Source organism: Phoenix dactylifera, chromosome 9 (genome assembly GCF_051530095.1).
Source record: "Phoenix dactylifera cultivar Ajwa chromosome 9, Ajwa_hap1_PhDact_Kaust_v1.1, whole genome shotgun sequence".
Taxonomy (NCBI): domain Eukaryota; kingdom Viridiplantae; phylum Streptophyta; class Magnoliopsida; order Arecales; family Arecaceae; genus Phoenix; species Phoenix dactylifera.
The window spans coordinates 26,333,656-26,357,800 of record NC_143198.1 but is presented as its reverse complement, the minus strand read 5'-3'; the positions used below and the strand labels follow the sequence as shown (position 1 = coordinate 26,357,800).

The following is a 24,145-nucleotide window of genomic DNA, read 5'->3' as shown; positions in this document are numbered from 1 at the left end:
ATAATAGACTAGGTCCTCCCTTGGCATGGTTTGAATTCTCTTTCACCTAGACTATGAGGGAGTACTAATTTCTACAGCATGGTAGCTACTTAAGTCACATTTAGTAGAGTTTTCATCTGTAGAGTTTTGAACGGTAAAACTTGTGCAAATTAGCTTCTTATAAAAAGTTATCTACTATTTGATAACTACATTTTTGAAGTGCCATGCAACTTCAAATCTGTTATGTAACCAAATTAAGAAATTCAGTATCAAAATATGATTGCATATATAATAATTTAAATTGTTTAACTATTGATACTATCAAAACCTATTATTGTAAAATATTCTTAATTTTTAAATTATTTATTTAATAAATATATTATTAAAAATAGAACAATTTTATAGTATTTTTATAGTATTTTTATATTACAATAATATAATAATAGTATATCAGCATTATAATAATATTATAATATAATAGTATTATAATAATATAATAAATATATTTTGATAGAATTATTGTATTGCAATATAAAGCCGACAGTGGCAATAATGTAAAAGAAATACTTATATAATTATGCTATCCAAAGTTGGATCACCTATATCGCGACCCAAATTTTGATATTGTCTCTATAATAAAAAAGTACCCATGTCGCCACCTCAATGTCAAGTCCATCAAGCACAAATGCTTCTAGTTCAAATCAATTCATTATATAATCATAGTATTATACACTAAGCACTAAGAAAAGATCAACCTCTTGCTAGTTTGTTAATTTAAGTTTAAACATAATTGGCGCCTCCATGGTAAGATATAAAGAGATAAAAAAAACAACTACATGCATATGAAACCATAATAAAAAAAAAATCTCACCAATACGTCATATAATCAATTATAGTATCATGCACTAAGCACTAAGAAAAAGATCAGCCTCTGGTAGTTTGTTGGTTTTAAGTTTAAACATAATTAGTGCTTCCAATAGTGCTGCAATGACAAAAAAAAAGTTTGCCATCATGGTAAAAAAGAAAAAAAGAGAAAAAAATGACCGCATGCCTATAAAGCCATAATAAAAGCAAATAACATAATTTTTATAAAGAGCTTTGCTAAAGAGCAATGAGAAAGAATATATCCGTAGCCTTTAAATGGAGTTTAAACTTTGTTCTTGTATCACTCTACATGTCCTCTTTTCCTCCCTCTTGCGAACATTTTATTCTTTGCTCTTTTTGAATAAATTGGCGGAAGATTTTTCCTTCCTCCTCTTACATCAAAAAGATTTCCTCCTTGCAAGCTAATTTCTTTTGCGTACCCTTTGTATATCCTTTTCTTGTAACCTCTTCTAATGTAAATACTCCTTCATCAATAAATCTGGGTGAGTTTTGCCACCCCTTCAATTAGAGAGAGAGAGAGAGAGTAGTCCTTGGAGCACATGAAACTGCTGAAACTATGGCTGACATGGGCTGGTTATTACAAGAGCAATGTGAAATAAGATTTGGCAGCCTCTAAATAGAGTTTAAACTTCTAAACACTTTATTCTTTGTTCCTTTTTAATAAATTATGGAAAGTTCTTTCCTTCCTCCGGTTGCATCAAAAAGATTTCCTTCTCCTTTCAGGCTACTTCCCTTTGCCTGCCTTTCAAATATCCTTTTCTTGTAATCTCTTTTGATGTAAATACTTCTCCATCAATAAATTTGGGTGGGTTTATCGCCTCCCCTTCAATCAAGAGAGAGAGAGAGTAGTCCTTGGCGCACACAAAGCTACTGAAACTATAGCCGAGCCTCTTCAATTAAGAAAGAGAGAGAGAGAGAGAGATAGCAGCCCTTGGAGCACACAAAGCTGCTGAAACTATGGTCGAGGAGAGCATGACTAGCAAAACAGCACAAATAGAATCCGATCTTGAAGTTCCTCTGGGCAAAGTGCAGCCCTTTCGCATAGCCATGAATCCTAAATTGTTTGAAGCAGCAAGATCAGGAAACAAAAGAATTCTGGATGAATTACTGCAGCAAAAAGATTTTTTTTTTGGGGCTTCGGCGGGGGAGATAACTAGCTGCCTCCTTGGAGTTATAGTGGAAGGGAACACGGCTCTCCATATTGTTGCAAGCCGAGGACATCTCGAGATTGCCAAGGAGATCTGTTGTAGAGAGATCTCTCTTTTGGCAGCACAAAACACGAGGCTCGACACTCCATTGCATTGCGCTGCAAGGGCTGGGGATGAGAAGATGGTCTCCCTCATCATCCAATTTGCAAGGGAGGGCGAGATCAAAGAAAGGGGAGTCTTGAGGGCCAAGAATAGGGACGAGGCAAATGCTTTGCATGAGGCCGCCCAATATAACCATGCGAATATGGCCAAAGTACTGATGGAGGAGGATGTTGGACTGGCGTCAATGCCGAATAGTGCCGGCATGTCTCCGCTCTATCTGGCCATCGTGACAGGTTCCATCGATGTAGCCAAAGCCTTGCTACAGTCTTCCTCCTAGGAGAATGCTTCTCCAGCATCTTATGCAGGCCCTAACAAGAGCACGGCGTTGCATATAGCAGTCCTCTGGAGTCGAGGTAATCGAGCGCCTGCATACTAATTTTCTGTATTATTTGATATAGCTTTCATGTTTTTTTTGTGTTCTAATCATTCCATAAATGAAATGGTGGTTTCATATATACTTGGTCCTTCGGTAGCGTAGGGGCAACCGTTGTACACACTGTAACAACCCAGGACCTCACCCAAAATGGCTAGCCGGAAGGTATTGTTTGGGTTCCTTGATTCTGTATAAGTACCCAAGATCTACCCAGCGAATAACCGATGTGGGACTAAACACACGCCCGCACGGGTCCTCACATACTCCCCCCGTTCAAGCCCTGACGTCCTCGTCAGGCTAAGGGTTCAAATCCATTCAAATCTAATCACAAACACCATGATCGGTCCGTGGTCAACCCCAATGGATCCGTGCTGCAGTGTGCCAGTGTCTCCTAGTCCACATAAGTTATGGGCCGGGTCCGCTCTGATACCATTTGTAACAACCCAGGATCTCACCCAAAATGGCTAGCCGGAAGGTACTATTTGGGTTCTTTGATCCTGTATAAGTACCCAAGATCTACCCAGCGAATAACCGATGTGGGACTAAACACACGCCCGCACGGGTCCTCACATACTCCCCCCGTTCAAGTCCTGACGTCCTCGTCAGGCTAAGGGTTCAAATCCATTCAAATCTAATCACAAACACCATGATCGGCTCATGGTTAGCCCCAATGGATCCGTGCTGCAGTGTCCCCTAGTCCACATAGATTATGGGCCGGGTCCGCTCTGATACCATTTGTAACAATCCAGGATCTCACCCAAAATGGCTAGCCGGAAGGTATTGTTTGGGTTCCTTGATCCTGTATAAGTACCCAAGATCTACCCAGCGAATAACCGATGTGGGACTAAACACACGCTCGCACGGGTCCTCACATCATCACTGGATGATTTACCTCTTTCTAAATCATGCAATTCTCGTGGACTGGACAGAGCCTTTGTTGAAGCCAAGCAGCAAGCAGTATAGTAAACTTCCATCACATTCTACGGTACAAGAAAAATGTTAGAACATAGAGAGATTAGTTGAAAGATTGAGAACACTACATGTTTAGTTAACATTAACATATCCACTTCTTATAAGCGAGCATCCCAGACTTGATGATAATATTTATTTATTTATTAAAAATACGGATTTTTTTTGGTACAAAAGCTAGGTAAGGTAATTCTGGATCTCTTCACAATATAAGAGCGAAAAGGTGCCGTCCGGTGAGCCGAAGTCTCGTTAACAAGATTGGCATTAATGAATGCTCATTATACTATAAGAAAATTGGGCATTAGCGACATTTTTTCTTGCTATTACCGACGCTTTTACGCATCGGTAAAAAGGTTCCGACGCTTTCCAAAGCATCGGTAAAGCGTCGCCTATGTAATAGTGAAAAAAATATTTTCCAGCGCTTTCAAAAGCATCGAGATCTAGCGATGCTTTACCGACGCTTTATAGCATCAATAATTACCTGCAATTTAGCGACGCTTTTAAAAAGCAAAACGTAGCGACGCTTGAAAGCGTTGCTAAATCGCCAAATTTAGCGACGCTTTTAAGCATTGGTAAATGTTCGGAAAAATATCTAGGGCGTTCATGATAATCTCTCTGTGTCGGTGTGCGCGCGAGAGAGAGGCTACAACTTGTGATGTATGGCAAGCAAAACATGCACGAGGTCGTTTAGAATTTTACCATCCGGAATTGTAGGCCTTCATCCAACATTCTGTTAGCCAAGTCGAGAGGGGTGAAGCCGTCGTGGTTGATAACGTTGAGGCATACGGTTTTGTCCTGGAGAAGAAAATGCATGCTCCCTTCATCCCTGTTTTTAACAGCCGTGTGTAACGGCGTATTTCCCTTCTCATCCTTGCCATTTAACAGCTTCCTGAGAGCCGGTCTCTTGGAGATAATTTTCTTGACCACATCTAACTTTCCCTTTTTGAAAGCGACATGAAGAAAATTCTTTCCCTTCTTGTCTAATAATTCGTCTGTATCCGGGCACTGTTTTAAAATCTGATCAACTATAGGAATGTTGCCCATCATAGCTGCAATGTGTATGGGAAATGAGCCATTGTCATTTGAAAGGAAGGCTGTAGAGGGATCGCGCTCTAATAATAGCTTCACCGTATCATGATGACCATATAAAGCTGCATAATGAAGAGGAATTCTCTCGGAGGAATCAACACCTTTGGCAAGCATTGGCTTCCGATCCAATAAGTCTCGTGTAATTTCTATCACGTAAGCATAATGAAAGGTATGGTCAGTACTTATGTTATACTTGTGTTCACAAATTAAAAGACGGAGCATTGCCTTCCATGCATATGCTTGCTTTATACTCTGCTTAATGCATCTATTAAGATATTTAGTCAGATGGTGAATCATCACAAGAACACTAAAAGAATAAAAATCAAAGTTTGTTATTTGTTACGAGGGAAGTTACACATGGTGACCGAAAGTTGCCGACTGAACCTCGATAAGCCTAAATGGGCAGGAACAGCACCAGCTAAGAAGGGGGCCAACCTGATCCACTCGACCACATCGATCTGGTCCTAACAACATCCCGGCTACTTCATTTTTGGGCCGATCCCTTAATTTCAATAAAAGCCAGTTGGCAATCTTGCCTCCCTTATCATCATCAAAAAAAAAAAAAAAAGCCAATCTCTTAAGGCTTGGGTTCTTCCCAGTGAATAATTGCGGTTAGCAGTTGCTTAATTCCCACTTTCTGGATCTTATGAGGTCGAGGAAAAGATTCCTAGGTTGCTATGCTTTTTTTTTCTTTTGTTTCATTAATTTTCTGTAGGTGATATGGATCTGTTTTGCTGGGTGTGTGTGAGGACCCGTGCGGGCGTGTGTTTAGTCCCACATCGGTTATTCGCTGGGTAGATCTTGGGTACTTATACAGAATCAAGGAACCCAAACAATACCTTCCGGCTAGCCATTTTGGGTGAGGTCCTGGGTTGTTACAAATGGTATCAGAGCGGACCCGGCCCATAATCTATGTGGACTAGGGGACACTGCAGCACGGATCCATTGGGGCTAACCATGAGCCGATCATGGTGTTTGTGATTAGATTTGAATGGATTTGAACCCTTAGCCTGACGAGGACGTCAGGACTTGAACGGGGGGAGTATGTGAGGACCCGTGCGGGCGTGTGTTTAGTCCCACATCGGTTATTCGCTGGGTAGATCTTGGGTACTTATACAGGATCAAAGAACCCAAATAGTACCTTCCGGCTAGCCATTTTGGGTGAGATCCTGGGTTGTTACAAATGGTATCAGAGCGGACCCGGCCCATAACTTATGTGGACTAGGAGACACTGGCACACTGCAGCACGGATCCATTGGGGTTGACCACGGACCGATCGTGGTGTTTGTGATTAGATTTGAATGGATTTGAACCCTTAGCCTGACGAGGACGTCAGGGCTTGAACGGGGGGAGTATGTGAGGACCCGTGCGGGCGTGTGTTTAGTCCCACATCGGTTATTCGCTGGGTAGATCTTGGGTACTTATACAGAATCAAGGAACCCAAACAATACCTTCCGGCTAGCCATTTTGGGTGAGGTCCTGGGTTGTTACAAATGGTATCAGAGCTTAAGGTTAAGGTATCCTAGGCTTTAGGTTTAGGTGAGTGTGAGTGGGAAATTATGATAGAAAAACTATCAGAGTCTTGGTTTATAATCACCTGAGATTGTAACAGGAATGATATTGTAATCTAAGGTTTAAGACCACTAGGGACTATGGCCTTAGTGGCATTAAAGTTTGAGGTTTAAGATCATTGGGGATAGTGACAAAAATTGGAATCCGAGCATATGTTTAAGATCACTAGGGATTGTGATAAAAATATATCATAGCTTAAGGTTATGATCACTTGGGACATGATAATTAAATTCAGTACTTAAGGTGTAAGATAACAGGGCATTGTGACAAAATGTATGCATCGGATTTGGTTTTCGATGAGTGTGGAAGAAAAGTATAAATTGTCTTTGATCATGATAAGAGAGGTTTGACCTAAGATAACTGTAGGAAGGTCAACAATGGCATATCGGTTATACCATGTTCAGATATTATTTAAATGATCTGGAAGTTCAAACTTGATATAGGTTTTGATGTGATCGTACTTTTGGTATTGCTGCTAATTATTAGAGTGGGATTTGTACGTAGATCTTCTATAGTATTGGAGTGAGCTAAGGAGATTTCATAATATTGAAAGGAACGTTCTTCGAAGTTGAAAATGTATGTGGATTATATTTGGTGTTGGCATGTTGGATATTGCAAATAGGTTTATTTCTTATGGATGTATTTGATTATTTTGAGGCCATAGAGTATGCATATTGATGGGAGAATTCTAATTATTTGAATTCTCATGTTTGGATTGGGCTACTGAATTTTTCTTATAATTGTTGGAGATTATTGGGTGTGTTAGCTTGAAATCTTTGTCATTGTAAAATACAAAATTGAGTAGAAATTTCGATTTTGAGATGCTTATGTGAGTTATTATGTGTAGCATTGATCATAGACATTAAGAATTTTGGTGAAAAAGAATGTGGAGGTTGATAGGGTTAATTCCTACTCATAGTGATATTGGCTCAACAGTTCTAACCCATTGAATTTGAAGTAAATTCTGTTGGAAGGAAAATCAATGTAGATTTTCTGATTAAATTGCTAAGGGAATACAAGAATTACCCCTTTAAATTAAACCTAGATATTTTGGATTCTAAGAAGGCTGTGGAGATCACATAGTGACCTTAAACTTGACTAAAGGATCGGGGGTTAGTTATGGTATGTACACTCTATATAAATTGAGGACAAAAAGATCTAAAGGTTTTGCTCTAGTTCTACTTGGAAATTTGAAATTTGGAGTTTTTAGTCTCAATGCAAAGTGATACTTTAGTCAGAAATCATTTTGTGACTTTAAAGAATTAAATGAATTAAATCAGAGTGTGCAGCGGAAGTGTGGTGGTTTGACTTATTTTGAAACTGGTTAAGATCATTAATATTTGATCTAAAAGGCATTATGATGAAATACTTGAGTTAGTTTCAGGAGAATGTTGTTGATTCTATGGATCTCTTATTTGTTGAAATGATGTGGGAGAAAGAAAAGAAAAATGATTATAGAATATTAAGAGCATTTGATACTAAAGATTTCTCCTATTTCTGTTAAGCCAATTATGATCTCTGTGTAGAATCAAGAGAAATTAATTTCTTGGGATATAATTATGGCATTTTAATCTAAGGTTGGAAGTTTGGAATTCTTTTGAAGGAGATCAAAAGAACTCTACGTGTGGCAAATAGAAAGGATCAAGTTTTGAGATGCTGTAATTTTTTGAGTATGTACTCCAAGAAGGAGATTATTTGAGATCTCAGGGATGATATGATGGATATATATATATATATATATATATATATATATATATTAGTTTGAGGCTTCAAGTAAGTTAATTTCGAGGACGAAATTTTTTTTAAAGGGGGAGAGTATGTAATACCCCATGAAAAAAAAAAGAAAAAAAAAAAAAAAGGAAAGAGAGATGGGCCGGCCTGAAAAGACCGGGCCCATCCCTCTTTATACGATCGTGCCCTAGGCACGATCGTGGATGAAGAGAGGAGAAAGGGGAGGGGAGAGCGGCGGCGGCGGCGTGAGCTGATCGCCGGAGGAGACGAGCGCCGGAGAGGATCCGGCCGGCCGTGGGGGAAGCTCCACAGCTTCCTTTCCTTCGGTGAAGACCATCCACAAACCGGGAGAAGAAAGAAGCCGAGCTCGATTCCTCCGATTCCTCGCCGGAAAGGCCGCCGGAACACCCATCGGACTGAGGTAAGCGTCGATCTTTCCCTTGCGTTTCATTTGCTAGGTTTTTTCGGGTGGTGTTGTGGGGGTTTTTGGTCGGAGAATCGTCGGAGAAGAGCCCGAAACAGGGGTACCCTGTTTCGGCCTCTCTCCTCCGGATTTTGCCACCGCCGGCCGTCGGGATTGGCCGGGATCCATGGTACTTGGGCGTTGATCAAGTTTGTATGGAGTTTGGTGAGGGACTGAAGGCTTGGATGGAGATGGGGGATGGCGGATCCGAGGCTTTCTTCCTCGTGATCCCGCCCCTTCCTCCTCTTCCTCGCGTCGGATGACCATCGCCGGCGGCAATGGCGGTCGGGGGACTGTTGGGTTGCTGTCGGGTGGGGTGGGAAAGGCCGAGCCACCATCACGGTGGCCTTTCCGTGGAAGAAATGGAGGAAGGGGGAGGGGTCAGTGTCGGTTGGAAAGAAGAAGAAGAAGAAGAAGAAGAAGAAGAAGAAGAAGAAAAAGAAGAAGAAGAGGAAGAGGAGACCCCTTCTCCTCTCTTTGTCTTGGCCGGCCACCATCGCCGGCGACTGCAGCAGGGGTGGCCGGCGATGGTTCGGCCAATGGTGGCCGAGGGTGGGGAAGGTGAGGGCACAGCCACCCTGGCTGTTGCCCTTGGACCAAAGAGGCGGAGGAAGAACCCTTCTCTCTCGTCCATCCTTTCTTTTGGTCTCTTCACCGGGACCGATTATCGTCGCGGCGTGGTTGCGGCTATGGCGGACGACGACATAGGCTGGTGGTACAAGAGTGAGAGTCGGGCCACCCCGACTGCCCTAGAATTGGAGGAATTGAGATGTTTGGGGATCTGGAGATGGACCCCACAGTAAATGTCAATTATGGTTTAGAATATTTAAATATTAAATGATTTAGTTTGTAAATTGTAATTGATGTTGTAGGGGAGGAGTCAGCGGTGCCAGGAGATTTTGACCAGGGGACTCAGCACCCCAGCTTGTAGGTTGTGATCCGAATCTGTGTTTGTGTCAATCTACAATCTCAGTAAGAATCCTTGTACGCCAATCCTACATGATATACATATTTTTGCACTATATATGTTTGATATGCTATGATCCAGACAAAGCAAAATAGTTTTATATTTAATTATATTTTGATCGTGTTGGCTTGTGGTTGGTAGTGTGATGGATGCTTGTATGTGTATAACTTATACCTGCATAATTGAATTTATGGATGTGGTGGTATGGACTAACACCGGTCGGTTTTGGTGTAATGGTAGCGCTTGATCCTGACAACTGGTATCAGAGCCAGAGGTCTCGAGTTCGAAACCCAGGCATCGCGTTGGGGGGGGGGAATGTTGGACATACTCGGCCGCTGTGCGGGCCATACCCGCGGGGTCCCTGAGCAGCACAGGGAGGGTCACTGTCAGCATGTCCTGCCGCCTGCCAACGGCGATGGCCTGGTTAGTAGGTGGGTTATACCTGAGGGGTCCCTGAACCCATGGCGAGGCCAGGTCGGAGTCCGGGATTGGGCGAGGCCTGTGGTCGGAGTCGACTCGTGGCGCTGTCTTTGGTGGGGTTTAAGGAAATAGAGTTGCGCCTTCACTAATACCGGTCAGTTTGGAATGGATGTGTGATGTGAAATTGATTAAATGAACATTGACTTTGGGCCGTCTCGTTATTATGGGTTTGCCCGTCACAGGCTCTAAGTGTGACACTATTGGTTTGCCCGTCACAGGCTCTAAGTGTGACAATGTTGGTTTGCCCGTCACAGGCTCTAAGTGTGACACTATTGGTTGCCCGTCACAGGCTCTAAGTGTGACAATGTTGGTTTGCCCGTCACAGGTTCTAAGTGTGACAATGTTGGTTTGCCCGTCACAGGCTCTAAGTGTGACACTATTGGTTTGCCCTGTCACGGGCTGGAAACGTGACCGGGATTTGGCCCAAAGTCGGAAAGATAATTGATCCGGATCAAGTTAATATAGAATGGAAAGAAAAAGCATTGAAAACATTAATGAAGATTTATGAGCTATCGTATGCTATATCATTCTTGCGTGGTTGGACTTTCATTGATATTTGACGTACATTCTTATATTGATTATTTGAGCCTTTTGATAGCCGGTTTATGATTTCATGAAATGTACATCGATTTGTCGTGGTTTTCGAATTCATATTATTATTGTGTTGGTATGGATGTGTAGGGATTCTTACTGGGCTGTAAAGCTCACCCCCCTTTTTCTTCTTTTTCTTTACCAGAGTTGCAGGTTGCATAGTTTTGGATGGGATGGGCGCAGAGTGCGAGCACCAGAGTCATTAGTTAGTTAGTTGTTTATCCTTCTTTGATGTCGATGAACATTTGAAGAGCTCGTAATTGAACTAATTTGTTTATTTGGACATGTCGGATTTGTCTATTTGAATTTCTAAATTAGTTGTGGATTCATTGGAATTCTTGTTAATCATAGGCCTTGCATGATCTTTAGGGCACTGCTCTAGGGCTCATGCGGCCGGTCGCGTACCGGACCCGGGTGCTGGGTTCGGGGCGTGACAGATGAGACCAAAGTGAAACTGTTCGGCGATAAGAAGTCCAACGTCCCGGTGAATTTATTCAAAAATCTCGGGGTAGTTACGGGGTTGATTGCTACGGTCACATTTGCTGCTGGTTTCACCGTCCCCGGGGGGTACATAGCTGATGATCATCCAGGTCGTGGCACAGCAGTTCTAGCAAAAGAGTATGCCTTCAAGGTATTCCTAGTCTCAGATGCCACCGCGTTTGTCTGCTCCATCGTAGCCACAGGCTGGCTCATGTATGCAGGAACGTCATCAATACTTGATACACGTACTCACAAACGAACCGTTTTGGGGGCTATGCCTTGTCTAGAGGTGGCATTTGCGGGCTTGTCCACTGCATTCGCGATGGGTTTATATGTAGTGCTGCCTCCCAGCTGCAAGCGTGTCGGCATTCTTTTATGCATCATTGCTCTCGGAGTCGGCCCTCGTTTATCGGACATGGTGATAAATTGTAACATCTATAGTTTGCTGAATACAGTAAGAATCCGGCAAGGGTATAGACAATGTATTTGGCCAACCATACGCCCGCATGAGAAGAAACGTCTTGGACGTCGTTTGCTGCCCGGTACACTTTTCATTCCGTTCCTGCTTTTGCAATTGGGCGTTTATGCTTTCTTTTTCCTGTTAGCCATGCTCTAGTGTGTGAAAATCGAAGCAGCAGTTGTTAGCATGCATGGCTGACAGAAGTCCAAAGATAGGTTGTGCATTGCATTGGGAGTAATTTTTTAATTATTTTTTATTTTTCACATGTAAAATCTTCTGTCTCTATGCTAAAAATATTAGCTTTTATGGATGTGGCAATAAAATGTTTGTTCGTTCGCTCTCTTGTAAATAGAAAAGAAAAAAAAATTCTCTCTCTTTTTCAACCTGCTTTGACTGAGCAGAGATTACAGCTTCACTTGGTTTTGAGATAGAATTAAATGACAAAGACATGTACTGAAGTTTGCAATCTTGATATCGGATCCTCTACAGATATTCAATCGGCATATCCCATACTGATTGATTATTAGTATGGCATATATTTTGATACCAGCACTCGATACGGAGAAAATATAGAATCTCAACAACTAATCCATATGGTTTGATACGACTCATGAGATGGTATAGTGTTATATAGCAAATCATAACTCCGGATGCCATAACAAATGATTTTGAGAACCATGCTAAATCTTGTGTAATGAGCCAGACTAGAATGGTTTGCTCAGATTCAAGACAAACAAGTCATTGTGCACATGGTTGGCCACCTTTCTTCTTAGCCCAATTAACAATAATACTTCAAAGCTACTGCGGCAACCAGTTGTAGAATGTGAGATCTTTAAACCCATAATACTGTGCAAGAATCTTTCAATTTGTAGGAAAAGGAGGGGGAAGAGAGGAAGAGATGAAGAGAAGAAAACAATCCTTCCTTGTTGCATTTGGAAACAGCCATAGCCCATCTTTTATAAGGGGAAGGTGGCTATCGTATGCAGTTACAACGGCTATATTACAACAGCTATAGTATCAGGTTATGTATAGTCACAACACTAGCTAAGCTAATGTATAGCTAAGCTAAAGCTAAGCTAACATCCTTCCTCAAACTCAAGATGGAAGTGAAGATGTCATCTTGATTTTGTGAACCACATCACGATGACGCCCTGGTGGATGTGCCTTCATAGAGATATCAGCAAGTTGATCCGTAGAAGCAACATATATCAACTGAAGAGTACCTTGCTTGATATGATGCCGAATAAAGTGACAATCTATCTCAATATGTTTCGTTCGCTCATGAAACACATCGTTACGAGCAATCTGCATGGCACTTACATTATCGCAATGAAGAGGGAAATTGCTAGTCAAAGGAACATCCATATCATGCAATAGTCATCGAAGCCACAAGAACTCAGAGGTAGTATCTGCCAGTGCACGACACTCAGCCTCTGTACTGGAGCGAGAGACAACCGTTTGCTTCTTGCTTTTTCAAGAGATAAGAGATGACCCAAGCAAGAAACAATAGCCTGCGGTAGAACGGCGATCTGTAGGATCTCCAGCCCAATCAACATCAGAATAGGCCTGTATATCTACAGTGGAGTAGGCTGAGAAATGAAGGCCGTGAAACAATATACCCTTAACGTACCGAATAATACGTAGGACTATTGCATAGTGTATAGAGCGGAGTATGCATAAACTGACTACTCAAGGTGACTGCATAAGAAATGTCAGGACGTATCACAGTCAGGTAGATGAGACTGCCAATCAACTGCCGATATAGAGTCGCATCTGTCAATAATTCAGTATTTGTGGGAAGAAGCTTAGCATTCATTTCTAGAAGACTATTCACGATCTTGCTATCTGTCAACCCAGCATAGAGATGGGCACTGGGCCGGGCCGTGCCTGGCACGGCCCGCCAGCTACAGTGACGGGCCGTGCCTGGCACGGCCCCTTTGATAGGGCCGTGCTGGGCTAGCGAATCCTGGCCAGCGGGCCGTGCCAGGCACGGCCCGCTTCGGGCCTGGGCCGGCACGGCCCGGTCTAGGCACGCGGGCCAAGCACGGCACGGCCCATAAGGGCCTGGGCCGGGCTGGCACGCGGGCCTGGCATGGTCCGGGCCTGGGCCCGGCTCGGCCCGATAAAATTTTTTTAATACATTAATAAATTATGAACACTAAGAAATCTTGATTTATGAATATAAAGCCACCTTAATGGTGGGGGGTTTGGCATAGACCCCTACCAGTTTATTAATTTCAATCAAAATGGTACATGAAGGGAGGTTTGGACCTTGGTCTGACCTCTAGATTCTAGAATACAATAAGAAACTAAGAAAGGGCCGAGGTTTGGACCTTGGTCTGACCTCCAGAATACAATAAAAATGTACAATTATAAAAAATTAAGAAATCTTACTAATCATCAGTGATTCAGTGAATCAGTATTCACTCTTCAGTCTTCAGTCTTCAGTCTTCAGTAGTGTTTGTATCATCATCATCAGAGGATGTTGTATTATGTCCACCTTTATCTTGAAGTCTTGCCTCAGCATCCAGCCAATCCTTGAAGCAGAGAAGCATCTCCACCGTTTCGCCCGTCATCCTACTTCTCTTTTCGTCAAGAACACGCCGACCTGCACTAAAAGCGGATTCCGATGCTACCGTGGACATCGGCACAGCTAAAATATCGCGTGCAATTGCAGACATAACAGGATATTGATTTCTAACACTCTTCCACCAAGATAATACATCTAGATTCTCTATTTGATTTTCATCATATGCAGACTGAAGATCATTTCGTAAATAAAATTCTAGTTCACTACTTAAAGATGAAGAAGATGAAGAGGAACTTGAAGCATGTGTGTGTCTTCTCTGTGCAATGAATGAAAAAATAGATGACGAACGAGAACTACTAGAAGGAGGAATAGAGGTTTGTATTTGTGTTCTAGATCCACGAATTTTTTCATCATATATAGCATAAATATCATAAAGAAGTTGTCTTACCTCATCTTTAGCAGATTCAGCATCTTGATTCATATTTTCAGCGTATGCATCAAGTAAAATTAGCACGCCATTTAATTTAACTCTAGGATCAAATACAGCAGCTAAGTTATGCATAGGACATATCCTGTCCCAATACTCATTCCATTTAGATTCCATTAGGTGAATAATAGGCATTAAAACATCATCATATCTATGTTCTGCAAATTTTTGACTAATTATATATGCTTGTTGTAAAAATGAACATGAAGTAGGGTAATAAATACCAGAAAGAACATTGGTAGCATTATAAAAACTAAGCAAAAAATCTTCCAAAATTTTTTCTTTATTCCAATCAGTTTCAGTCAATGTAAATCCTAATCCACGATCATTAATATATGCACTTAATAAATTTTTATATGGGTATGCATCATGTATCATGCTATATGTGGAGTTCCAACGAGTAATTACATCAAGTTTAAATTTTTTAAAACGTTTACCATGATTTATGCATAATTCCTTAAATTCTTGAAGTCTTGATCTAGAAGCATGAATAAAAGAAACTGCATTTCTAATTTTTGAAATCACATCTTGAATCATGCCCATGCCAGCTTGAACAGAAAGATTTAAGATATGACATGCACATCTAATATGCAGTAAATTTCCATCTAATATGGGATGCAATGAGTCTCTTAATAATACAACAGCAGAATTATTATTAGATGCATTATCAAAAGTAATAGACATAATTTTATCATTAATATTATATGAACATGCAGTTTGATAAATTATATTTGAAATTTGTTGCCCAGAATGTGGAAAATCAAAAGCACGAAAAGCAAGAATACGTTTATTTAATTGCCAATCATTATCAATATAATGAGCAGTAATGGCAATAAAAGAATTACTACCTACAGATGCTGACCAAATATCAGAAGTTAATGAAATTTTTACATTTAAAGTAGAAAGTGTTTCAATTAAATTTTGTTTCATTGCTAAAAAATTGGTCATAGCTACTCTTCTAAATGTACGCCTACTAGTTCTTTTGTAAGCAGGTTGTAGGTTTAATTGAACATATTCTTCAAAATTAAAAGATTCACATAAACTAAAAGGTAATTCATCCTTAACTATCCATTTTACAAGTGCTTTTCTTTGATTTTCATGATTATATGCAAAATTACCTACAAGTAATCCCCCTTGTATATTAAGGCTACTTTGAGTTTGAGCATGAGAATCATGCATCCTATGACTCTCTTGATGTCTTTTTAAATGCCCTGTTCCCCCACTACTACTACAACTATAAAGTTTGGCACATTTTTTACATTTAGCTTTCCAGACTCCCTCAACCATAACTCTATCAAATTCATTCCATACAGTACTAGTCCTCTTACGAGAAGAGGTTTGACCTTCACTCGGTTCACCAGTTCTAGAGGAACTAGGAACAGGGGGTTGGGGATTAGTTTCTTCCCCCTCAGAAACAGGAATGCCAAACTGACTTTCCTCAAAAGATGACATATCTATGATTAATTCAAAAAATAAAAACTAACCGCAAGGAGGAATTGAGTAGAGGGTCGGAGGGCAGAGGCAGCGCCGAGATTCCGAGCTTCCTCTTGTGCTCTCAACAGAAGCGACCTTCTCTTCTCAACAGGAACCTCCTCTTGTGTAGCACTTGAACAAACTAAAAATTAAATTGCTAGAAGAGCACTTTAGAAGAGAGAAATAATAGCAGTAGAGAAGGAGAGAATGAGAGGTTTGGTGTGGTGAGAATGAGGGAGGAATGGGCTATTTATAGAAGCCCAAAAATTTTTTTTTCCCAAAATACCCCTCAATTCAGCCGTTATAGGACTGTTGGGAGGGGCAAAACCGTCTTTTTCCCGAAAATAGCCGTTGGAAACGGCTATTTTCTTCCCCCCTCTCCAGACGGGCCGTGCCAGGCACGGCCCGTCTGGAGCCGTTACGGGCCGTGCCAGGCACGGCCCGTTTAGAGACGTTGCGGGCCGTGCCTGGCACGGCCCGTGCCGTGCCGTGCCCGGCCCGGCCCACCAATAGAGGGGCCGGGGGCCGGGCCGGGCTTGCCTTCCGTGCCTCACGGGCCGTGCCAGGCACGGCCCGCTTCATAAGCGGGCCGTGCCAGGCACGGCCCGTTTAGAGTTTTGGCCCGGGGGGCCTGGGCCGGGCCGGCCCGGCACGGCCCGTTGCCCAACTCTAACCCAGCACGAGATATCAACTCGGAAGCATATTTAGCCTGTGAAAGATAGTAGCCATCTAAGCTGGATGTCAACTCGAGACCAAAAAAGTAGCTGAGGGATTCTAAATCTTTCATCTCAAACTGCTGTCCAAGAAACTGCTGAAGTATATGAATCCCTGATACGTCATCTCCAGTAATAACCATATCATCCATATATAGCAAGAGAAGAATAATACTAGCCTTAGATCGGCGAAGAAAGAGTGCAGAGTCATATGCACTAGGAGTGAAACCCTACTGAGTGAGGACTGAACTAAACTTGGAAAACCAAGCCCGAGGAGATTGCTTAAGGCTATAGAGCGCCTTTCGAAGACGACAAACCTTCCCCTGTGGATGAGCAAGACCTGGAGGAGGCTATAGGTACATTTCCTGGGCTAAATCACCATTGAGGAAAGCATTCTTAATATCCATCTGATGCATCTTCCATTGCTTGACAGCTGCAATTGCAAGTAAGGAACGAAAAGTGGTAAGACGTGTGACTGGAGAAAAAGTCTCCACATAGTCAATACCATACTTCTATGTGAATCCTCGAGCCACCATACGAGCTTTGTAGCGTTCCACTGAACCATCAGCTCTTTGATCTTATACACCCACTTACATCCTACTGCAGTTTTTCCAGGAGGTAAGTTAGTCAGGTCCCATGTATGCGTATCATGAAGAGCTTGGAGTTCATCAGACATGGCCTTCTGCCAAAGAGGATTAGAACTGGCCTCTTGATAATTGCGAGGCTCATATAGGGTAGCAAGAGCATAAAAACAGTGATAATCATTGAGATGAGATGGGATGGATCTTACCCTACCAAAGCGGCGAAGGGTAGTACTGAGAAAAGGCTCGGATGATCCGATTGTGATGATCGGAACAGTGGACGGTCCAGACCTAGTGGAGTTGGTCGTTGAGAGATTGCCTGATGAGCTTCCATCACCTGCAACTAAAAAGGAGTCTGGAAAGAGATCAACAGTGGGTTGTTGAAGACAGAAGAATACTGAGGAGGACCATGGAGAGTGGAGAGATAGGAGGGGAAGGTTTGCGATGGGATGGGCTACTGATAGGGAGAAGAATAGTGTTGGCTTCTCTCTCACTCTTTCCTTTCTCCCATACGCCTTGCCAAAATAAAGCCCTCTTTCTTTCCCTTCTGCGATGGGATGGGCTCCTCAGAGGGATCTACTTGGAGGGAGAGAAGAACGTCGCGGGACCAAGATCAAGCCACGGCAGACGGACGGCGACGCGCGGTGGTGGCTCGGCAGAGATCCTCTCTGGATCTAGCCATGGACGGCGCCGGCAGAACTGCAGTGGCGCGCGACGGCTCCTCCCCTCCTTGCTCTGGTCGCGGACGGTGACGGGCTGTGCAGACTGCCTGCATATTTAGCACTGGGTGGCCAACAATTCTCATCCCTTCCGGAAAGACGTTCCTGTTGAGCCCATTGACATTCGAAGGCCCCTGTCTTTACGCCAGCGTCCATGTTCGGGTATAATATACATTTAACTGAAGATATCGGGCAAGGGTTTCAATAGAGCTAGCTACGGGAGTTGGCTTTTCTTAAGTTTTTGACATGAGGAAAGTTTTCTCGCAGGTCGAAGGAAATATTGTGGCACCTGACAAACTGTGGACCTCCCAAAATAACACCAGTTGGATCACATTCAGAGACGTCACTGCTTTCACTGTCGATGGTAATGGCGAGATCGACGGCCGAGGTTCCGTCTGGTGGGACTGCAAGAAGAAAAATGTAGCAACCTTTTCTCTTTCTAGTCTATATCTATCCCCTCATTTTCCCCCCTTCAAAGCTTATAGCCTGATATTTCCCCTCTTTTTAACTTCTATTGCAGAAATGTGACAGCGTGCCTTCCGTAAGTATGCTCTTCCAGCACATCTAATTGTATATTTTTGAATACTTTGGACAAAGGCAAGTTATTTTGTTTATGTTGTTTTCTATCAAAGGCAAGTTGTATATTTGATAATTTGGAATCCCACCGTATTTTTTGGTGTCTCGTAATTGCCAGATTAATCATTGTTCTTGTGACAGGCATTAGGTATCTTACGCTGTGTGGATTTGACCATCGCGGGCATGAAATTTCTCAACAGTCCAGGGAAGCACCTCACCGTGGACAGCAGCAAGTGGGTTCACTTGAAGGGGCTTAGCTTCGCATCTCCGGCAGACAGCCCCGACACTGATGGCATATACATTGTAGAGTCTCATTATGTCGAAGTAAAGGATCGATGCCGCCATTGGAGCAGGCAATTCTCTCAACCAAGATGGCAAACTAGACTGGTAGCTTTAAATTTGCCAGTCTACTGACTGAATGATTTCACTTTGTATAAAATATAGGAGGTGATTGCATTGCGATCCGAACAGGATCTTCAGGCGTGAACATAACCGGGATCGCGTGCGGCCTTGGGCGTGGCATAAGGTCAGTTTCCGGTTCCTACGTACCGATGAACTGAGAGCAAGTTACAATGGTCTTGACCATATCTCTCACTTCATGTACAGCATTGGAAGCTCGGCAGGGAACGGCTCAAGTGTGATAGTGGAGGATGTACATGTCTCAAACGGCAGTTTCTATCAATCGGATGGTGGTCTGAGGGTTCAGACATTGCAGGTGTGCACCTAAACTTAATCCAAATCCACAACATTAAGAAAGAGAAACGATCAATTTATATGAAACAATTAGAATTCATCAGCATTCCTCCAAAAGGAAGAAGTATTCATGACTATGTTTGTTCGCTTCTGTGTTGTGAAGGGAGGGTCCGGTCATGCTAAAGGGATCTTATTCGAGCACATCAATTTTACTTCAGTGGGGAGCCCCATAGTTATAGACCAGTTTTATTGTCCCGGCGCGCACTGCAAAAATTCGGTAACGAATTACTTTTACTCATCGATTAAAGCTTCTTACGTCAATGAGCTTTCTGAGTTATTGAGAAGACATAGTAGGGCAGCTATGATGTTAACCAATCTATTTAAGACATGAGTAGCTTTATAAATTGGTGATTAAACTAATAATTTTTAATATTGTCTATTGTGAAAAATATTGGTGCGCAAGTGTATTCCATTTCCTTATTCGTTCTTTTTCTGCTGTTATGTTCGAATGGCAGACCTCGACTGTGGAAGTGAGCGATGTTCGATTTGTTGATGTACATGGGACTTCAACAACAGATGTGGCCATCAAGTTTGCATGCAATGAGAAAGTTCCTTGCACTGGCATTATTTTGGATAATGTTGGCATCACATCAGTGGCCAGGCAAAATCAAGCTACTTCCTACTGCCTCAATGCCAAAGGGAAAAAGCTTCATGAAGTCATTCCAGATATTGCTTGCCTAGCCTAGACAAACATGATCTCTTTGATAGTCATGTATTGCAGATCATAAGTTAAATCCCTTTCATTGAGGGTAACCATACGATGAAAATCGCATTCAAATTTTACCTTTTTCTTGTTTCGTTTCATAAATAAATGGGAGGGGAAGGTGGGAAGACAAAGCATTTCTTTTCACCTTTTTTCTCTGTTCCAATTTTAGATAAAGAATCAGATTGGGGCCAATTAGAATTTCATTAATATCATGAAATTCTCAGACAAAGCACAGCAAAGACGCAGCTTTTATATCAACAAAAAATATAAAATATGGATAATATTGCTCTGATGATTAGAATCCCTAGCTGAAGACCATTATTAGAAGCTAACAGGAGGAAGGACAACTTCAAATTTAAAAGTACTGGCATTTTGCTCCTTCCATATATAACTTGCACCAAACGGCAGCAATTAAAATGTCCCAACCCAACCTGAATTTTTACGGATCTTCTTCAAACTCCAGGTGTCCCCAAAGACGAAACGAGTGGAGAACAATTCCTCTATTTTATTTATTTCTAAAGAAATCCTACAATTGCTTAAGATACCAGTAGAATATATAGAAAAATATAAGTAGCTTCCTCTGGTTCATGAATGCAGCAACCAACCCATATTTGTATAAGGAAAGCAAGCTACAAGTAAACATGCAGAGGACTGTCAGAGCTCAAGAAACATTAATATCACATAAAAAAACTTCAAATGAGAGCACAGCCATAGAAACATTAAGGCCAAAATGGTGAAGGTCATAATAGACTAGGTCCTCCCTTGGCATGGTTTGAATTCTCTTTCACCTAGACTATGAGGGAGTACTAATTTCTACAGCATGGTAGCTACTTAAGTCACATTTAGTAGAGTTTTCATCTGTAGAGTTTTGAACGGTAAAACTTGTGCAAATTAGCTTCTTATAAAAAGTTATCTACTATTTGATAACTACATTTTTGAAGTGCCATGCAACTTCAAATCTGTTATGTAACCAAATTAAGAAAGTCAGTATCAAAATATGATTGCATATATAATAATTTAAATTGTTTAACTATTGATACTATCAAAACCTATTATTGTAAAATATTCTTAATTTTTAAATTATTTATTTAATAAATATATTATTAAAAATAGAACAATTTTATAGTATTTTTATATTACAATAATATAATAATAGTATATCAGCATTATAATAATATTATAATATAATAGTATTATAATAATATAATAAATATATTTTGATAGAATTATTGTATTGCAATATAAAGCCGACAGTGGTAATAATGTAAAAGAAATACTTATATAATTATGCTATCCAAAGTTGGATCACCTAGATCGCGACCCAAATTTTGATATTGTCTCTATAATAAAAAAGTACCCATGTCGCCACCTCAATGTCAAGTCTATCAAGCACAAATGCTTCTAGTTCAAATCAATTCATTATATAATCATAATATCATGTAGTATCATGCACTGAGCTCTAAGAAAAGATCAACCATTTGCTAGTTTGTTAATTTAAGTTTAAACATAATTGGCACCTCGATGTTTAGATATAAAGAGATAAAAAGAACAACTATATGCATATGAAACCATAATAAAAGAAAATCCCACCAACACGTCATATAATCATGGTATCCAGCACTAAGCACTAAGAAAAGATTTGCCTCTTGCTAGTTTGTTGGTTTAAGTTTAAACATAATTGGTGCCTCCAATAGTGCTGCAATAATAAAAAAGTTCGCCATCATGGTGAAAAAGAAAGAAAAAGAAAAAAACGACTGCATGCCTATAAAACCATAATAAAAGTAAATGACACCATATTTATAAAGAGATTTGCTAAAGAGCAATGAGAAAGAATATATCCGAAGCCTCTAAATGGAGTTTAAACTTTGTTCTTGTATCACTCTACATTTCTTCTTTTGCTCCCTCTTGTAAACATTTGATTTTGTTCTTTTTTAATACATTGGCGGAAGCTCTTTCCTTCCTTCTCTTACATCAAAAAGATTTTCTCCTTGCAAACTAATTCCTTTGCATACTCTTTGTATATCCTTTTCTTGTAACCTCTTCTAATGTAAATACTCCTCCATCAATAAATTTGGATGGCTTTCGACACCCCTTCAATTAGAGAGAGAGAGAGAGAGAGAGAGAGAGAGTAGTTCTTGAAGCATATGAGTAGAGCACAGACAGATTCCAATCTTGAAGTTCCTTGGAGCAAAGTCCAAACCCGCCTCCACATAGCTATAAATCCTCGGGACAAATCCTAATAATGAACAACCATTTATTAGGACAATAAATGCTAGTTGTTAACGAGACTTTGGTCAACGCCTTTTAGCTCTTATGTTTTTGAGAGCTTTAGAATTACTTTCACCTTTTGTACCAAAAGATCAGAATTTTTAATAAATAAGTAAATATTATCATCAACTAGCTAGGATGCTCACTCATAAGAAGTGTAACGTTAATGTTACCTAAACATGTACGGTTCTCAATCTTTCAACCGATCTTTGTCTGCTTTTTTTTTCCTCCTCCCTTCTAAAATTTTTCTTGGACCGTAGAATGCAACAAAGTGCATTCTTAGCTGCGTGGCTTTAATTACAAAGGTTTTGTTTGGTTCACCAAGCGAATCGCATCCATGATTTCAAAAGGGTTGCACCATCGCGCGATGAGGACAAAACGAAGCCATATGGCGATGGTAAGGTCGAAGAAAATTCATCCAGCGGCGAGGAAAAGGAAATGAAGAAATGGCTGGATGAAGAAATATTGAAGAAACAGCTAAATATACCCTAAAATTTTGTGACGCTGCGGTGGTTGCTACGGTCGCTTTTACTGCTGGTTTCATAGTCTCCGAGGGGTACGTGGCGGATGATCATCCAGGCCGCGGCATAGCCGTTCTAGCGAGAGAGTATCCAATTAAGGTGTTCCTCGTCTCGGATGCCGTCGCGTTCGTCTGCTCCATCTTAGCCACATTATTTTTCATGCTCGCAGGAACATTCATAGTTGATAAACATACTGGCAGGCGAGCCCTTTCTTTCACTGCATTCACGATGGGTATATGAGCAATGTTCGCTCGCAGCCGCAAGAGTATTAGCATTCTATTATGCATCATTGCTCTCGGAACCCCTCTTTTAGTCGGCGTAGTGCCAGATTATAACGTCAATAGTCTGCTGAAAACAGTAGGAATCAGCCGAGGGCCTAGACGTTCGATTTGGCCGACCACCATGCATATACCCGGATGCTGAAAAAACTCTTCATTCAGCATTGCTACCCTGTCCTGCTATCATTCTTTCACTGCTTCGAGCATTGGTCTCTTCTGCTATCTTTCTGCCATTACCGATGCTCTTGGTGGGGAAAAATTAATTAAAACTATTGGAAGAAGAATATCTTAGAAGCTTTTATGGAGGTGGCAATGATTGCTTGTTCTTTTTCTCTCTCGTGAATAGAAAGGATACGAAAAGTTCCTTTTCTACCTTATTCGGCAAAGCAGAGATCACAGCTTCACTGGATTTGAGAAAGAATTAAACCATACTAAAGTTTGCAATTTTGCAATTCGAGAAAAGGGATGATACAACTCGTATCAGACAGTATAATCTTGCATAGCAAATCATAACTCTTTCTTCACGCTATAATAAGAGATTTTGAGCACCGTGCTAAATCTTGCTTATGAGCTACACTAGAACGGTTTCCTCAGATTCAAGACAAACAAATCATGGTGCAGGAGACATGTGATTAGACCAAAAACCGTTGGAATTGTGCCTTGCTAGCGCAGTTGACGGAAACGTGGTGCGGACTTCGGTTTTGAGCTAAGCATTAATTCCAATCGCTGAACCAAAGCCTATGCCTCTTGAATTGGGTGCTATGAGATAAAAAAAAAAAAAAAGAAATAAAATTCGCTATATGAAAACATTTTGGGTGTTAAGAATTTATAGAGTCACGTGTGCCTCTTTGTCGTCCCCAAGGAATAAATCAATACCTTAATTACGATGCATAATTACAGGAATAAAACAAATAAACACTTCTATATCGTATTATTTTATAAGTTCTTTTAAAGAAATACCGAGTCTTGCTTGTTTCGTTCTTTGCTCCTGATTTTTTTTTAAAAAAGTGCCCGTCGTTTTAAAAAAAAACCAATGTTAATAGATGGGAAATAAATCATCTATCCGTTTTCTGTCTCATCATGCAATTAGTGATGGAATAAATTTGGAAGAAAATACTAAGATCGCAAGCGTATTAAACACCCTCAAAACCCACTCAATTGGGTTTCGCATCTAAACTCGGCCCCACGTCT

General features: G+C 41.1%; 1 protein-coding gene, 1 long non-coding RNA gene and 1 pseudogene across 2 annotated transcripts; all 3 read left to right on the top strand.

The window, feature by feature from the left end:
* The first annotated feature begins 1,821 nt into the window (after positions 1-1,821).
* Positions 1,822-11,512, top strand: LOC149752922 (uncharacterized; annotated as a pseudogene).
* On the top strand, positions 8,033-10,692 carry LOC120110780 (uncharacterized). Its single transcript, XR_015968901.2, has 3 exons — positions 8,033-8,329; positions 9,244-9,343; positions 10,555-10,692. It is a non-coding gene; the product is annotated as an uncharacterized LOC120110780 (long non-coding RNA).
* Positions 11,513-18,098: 6,586 nt separating the features above from the next.
* On the top strand, positions 18,099-20,053 carry LOC120112377 (putative polygalacturonase At3g15720). The gene is made up of 7 exons (XM_089925664.1): positions 18,099-18,272; positions 18,373-18,393; positions 18,570-18,720; positions 18,873-18,954; positions 19,035-19,143; positions 19,285-19,398; positions 19,637-20,053. The coding sequence occupies exons 1-7, from the start codon at positions 18,099-18,101 to the stop codon at positions 19,865-19,867; spliced, it is 882 nt and encodes a 293-aa protein (XP_089781790.1). The 3' UTR covers positions 19,868-20,053.
* Positions 20,054-24,145: the final 4,092 nt, after the last annotated feature.

Excerpts from the sequence above, each read along its gene's own strand:
- LOC120112377 (XM_089925664.1), top strand. The coding sequence starts at position 18,099 with ATGAGGAAAGTTTTCTCGCAGGTCGAAGGAAATATTGTGGCACCTGAC. Across the intron at positions 18,394-18,569 it reads AATGTGACAGCGTGCCTTCC|GCATTAGGTATCTTACGCTG; the intron begins GTAAGTATGCTC and ends TTCTTGTGACAG. Across the intron at positions 18,721-18,872 it reads AGACAGCCCCGACACTGATG|GAGGTGATTGCATTGCGATC; the intron begins GCATATACATTG and ends TATAAAATATAG.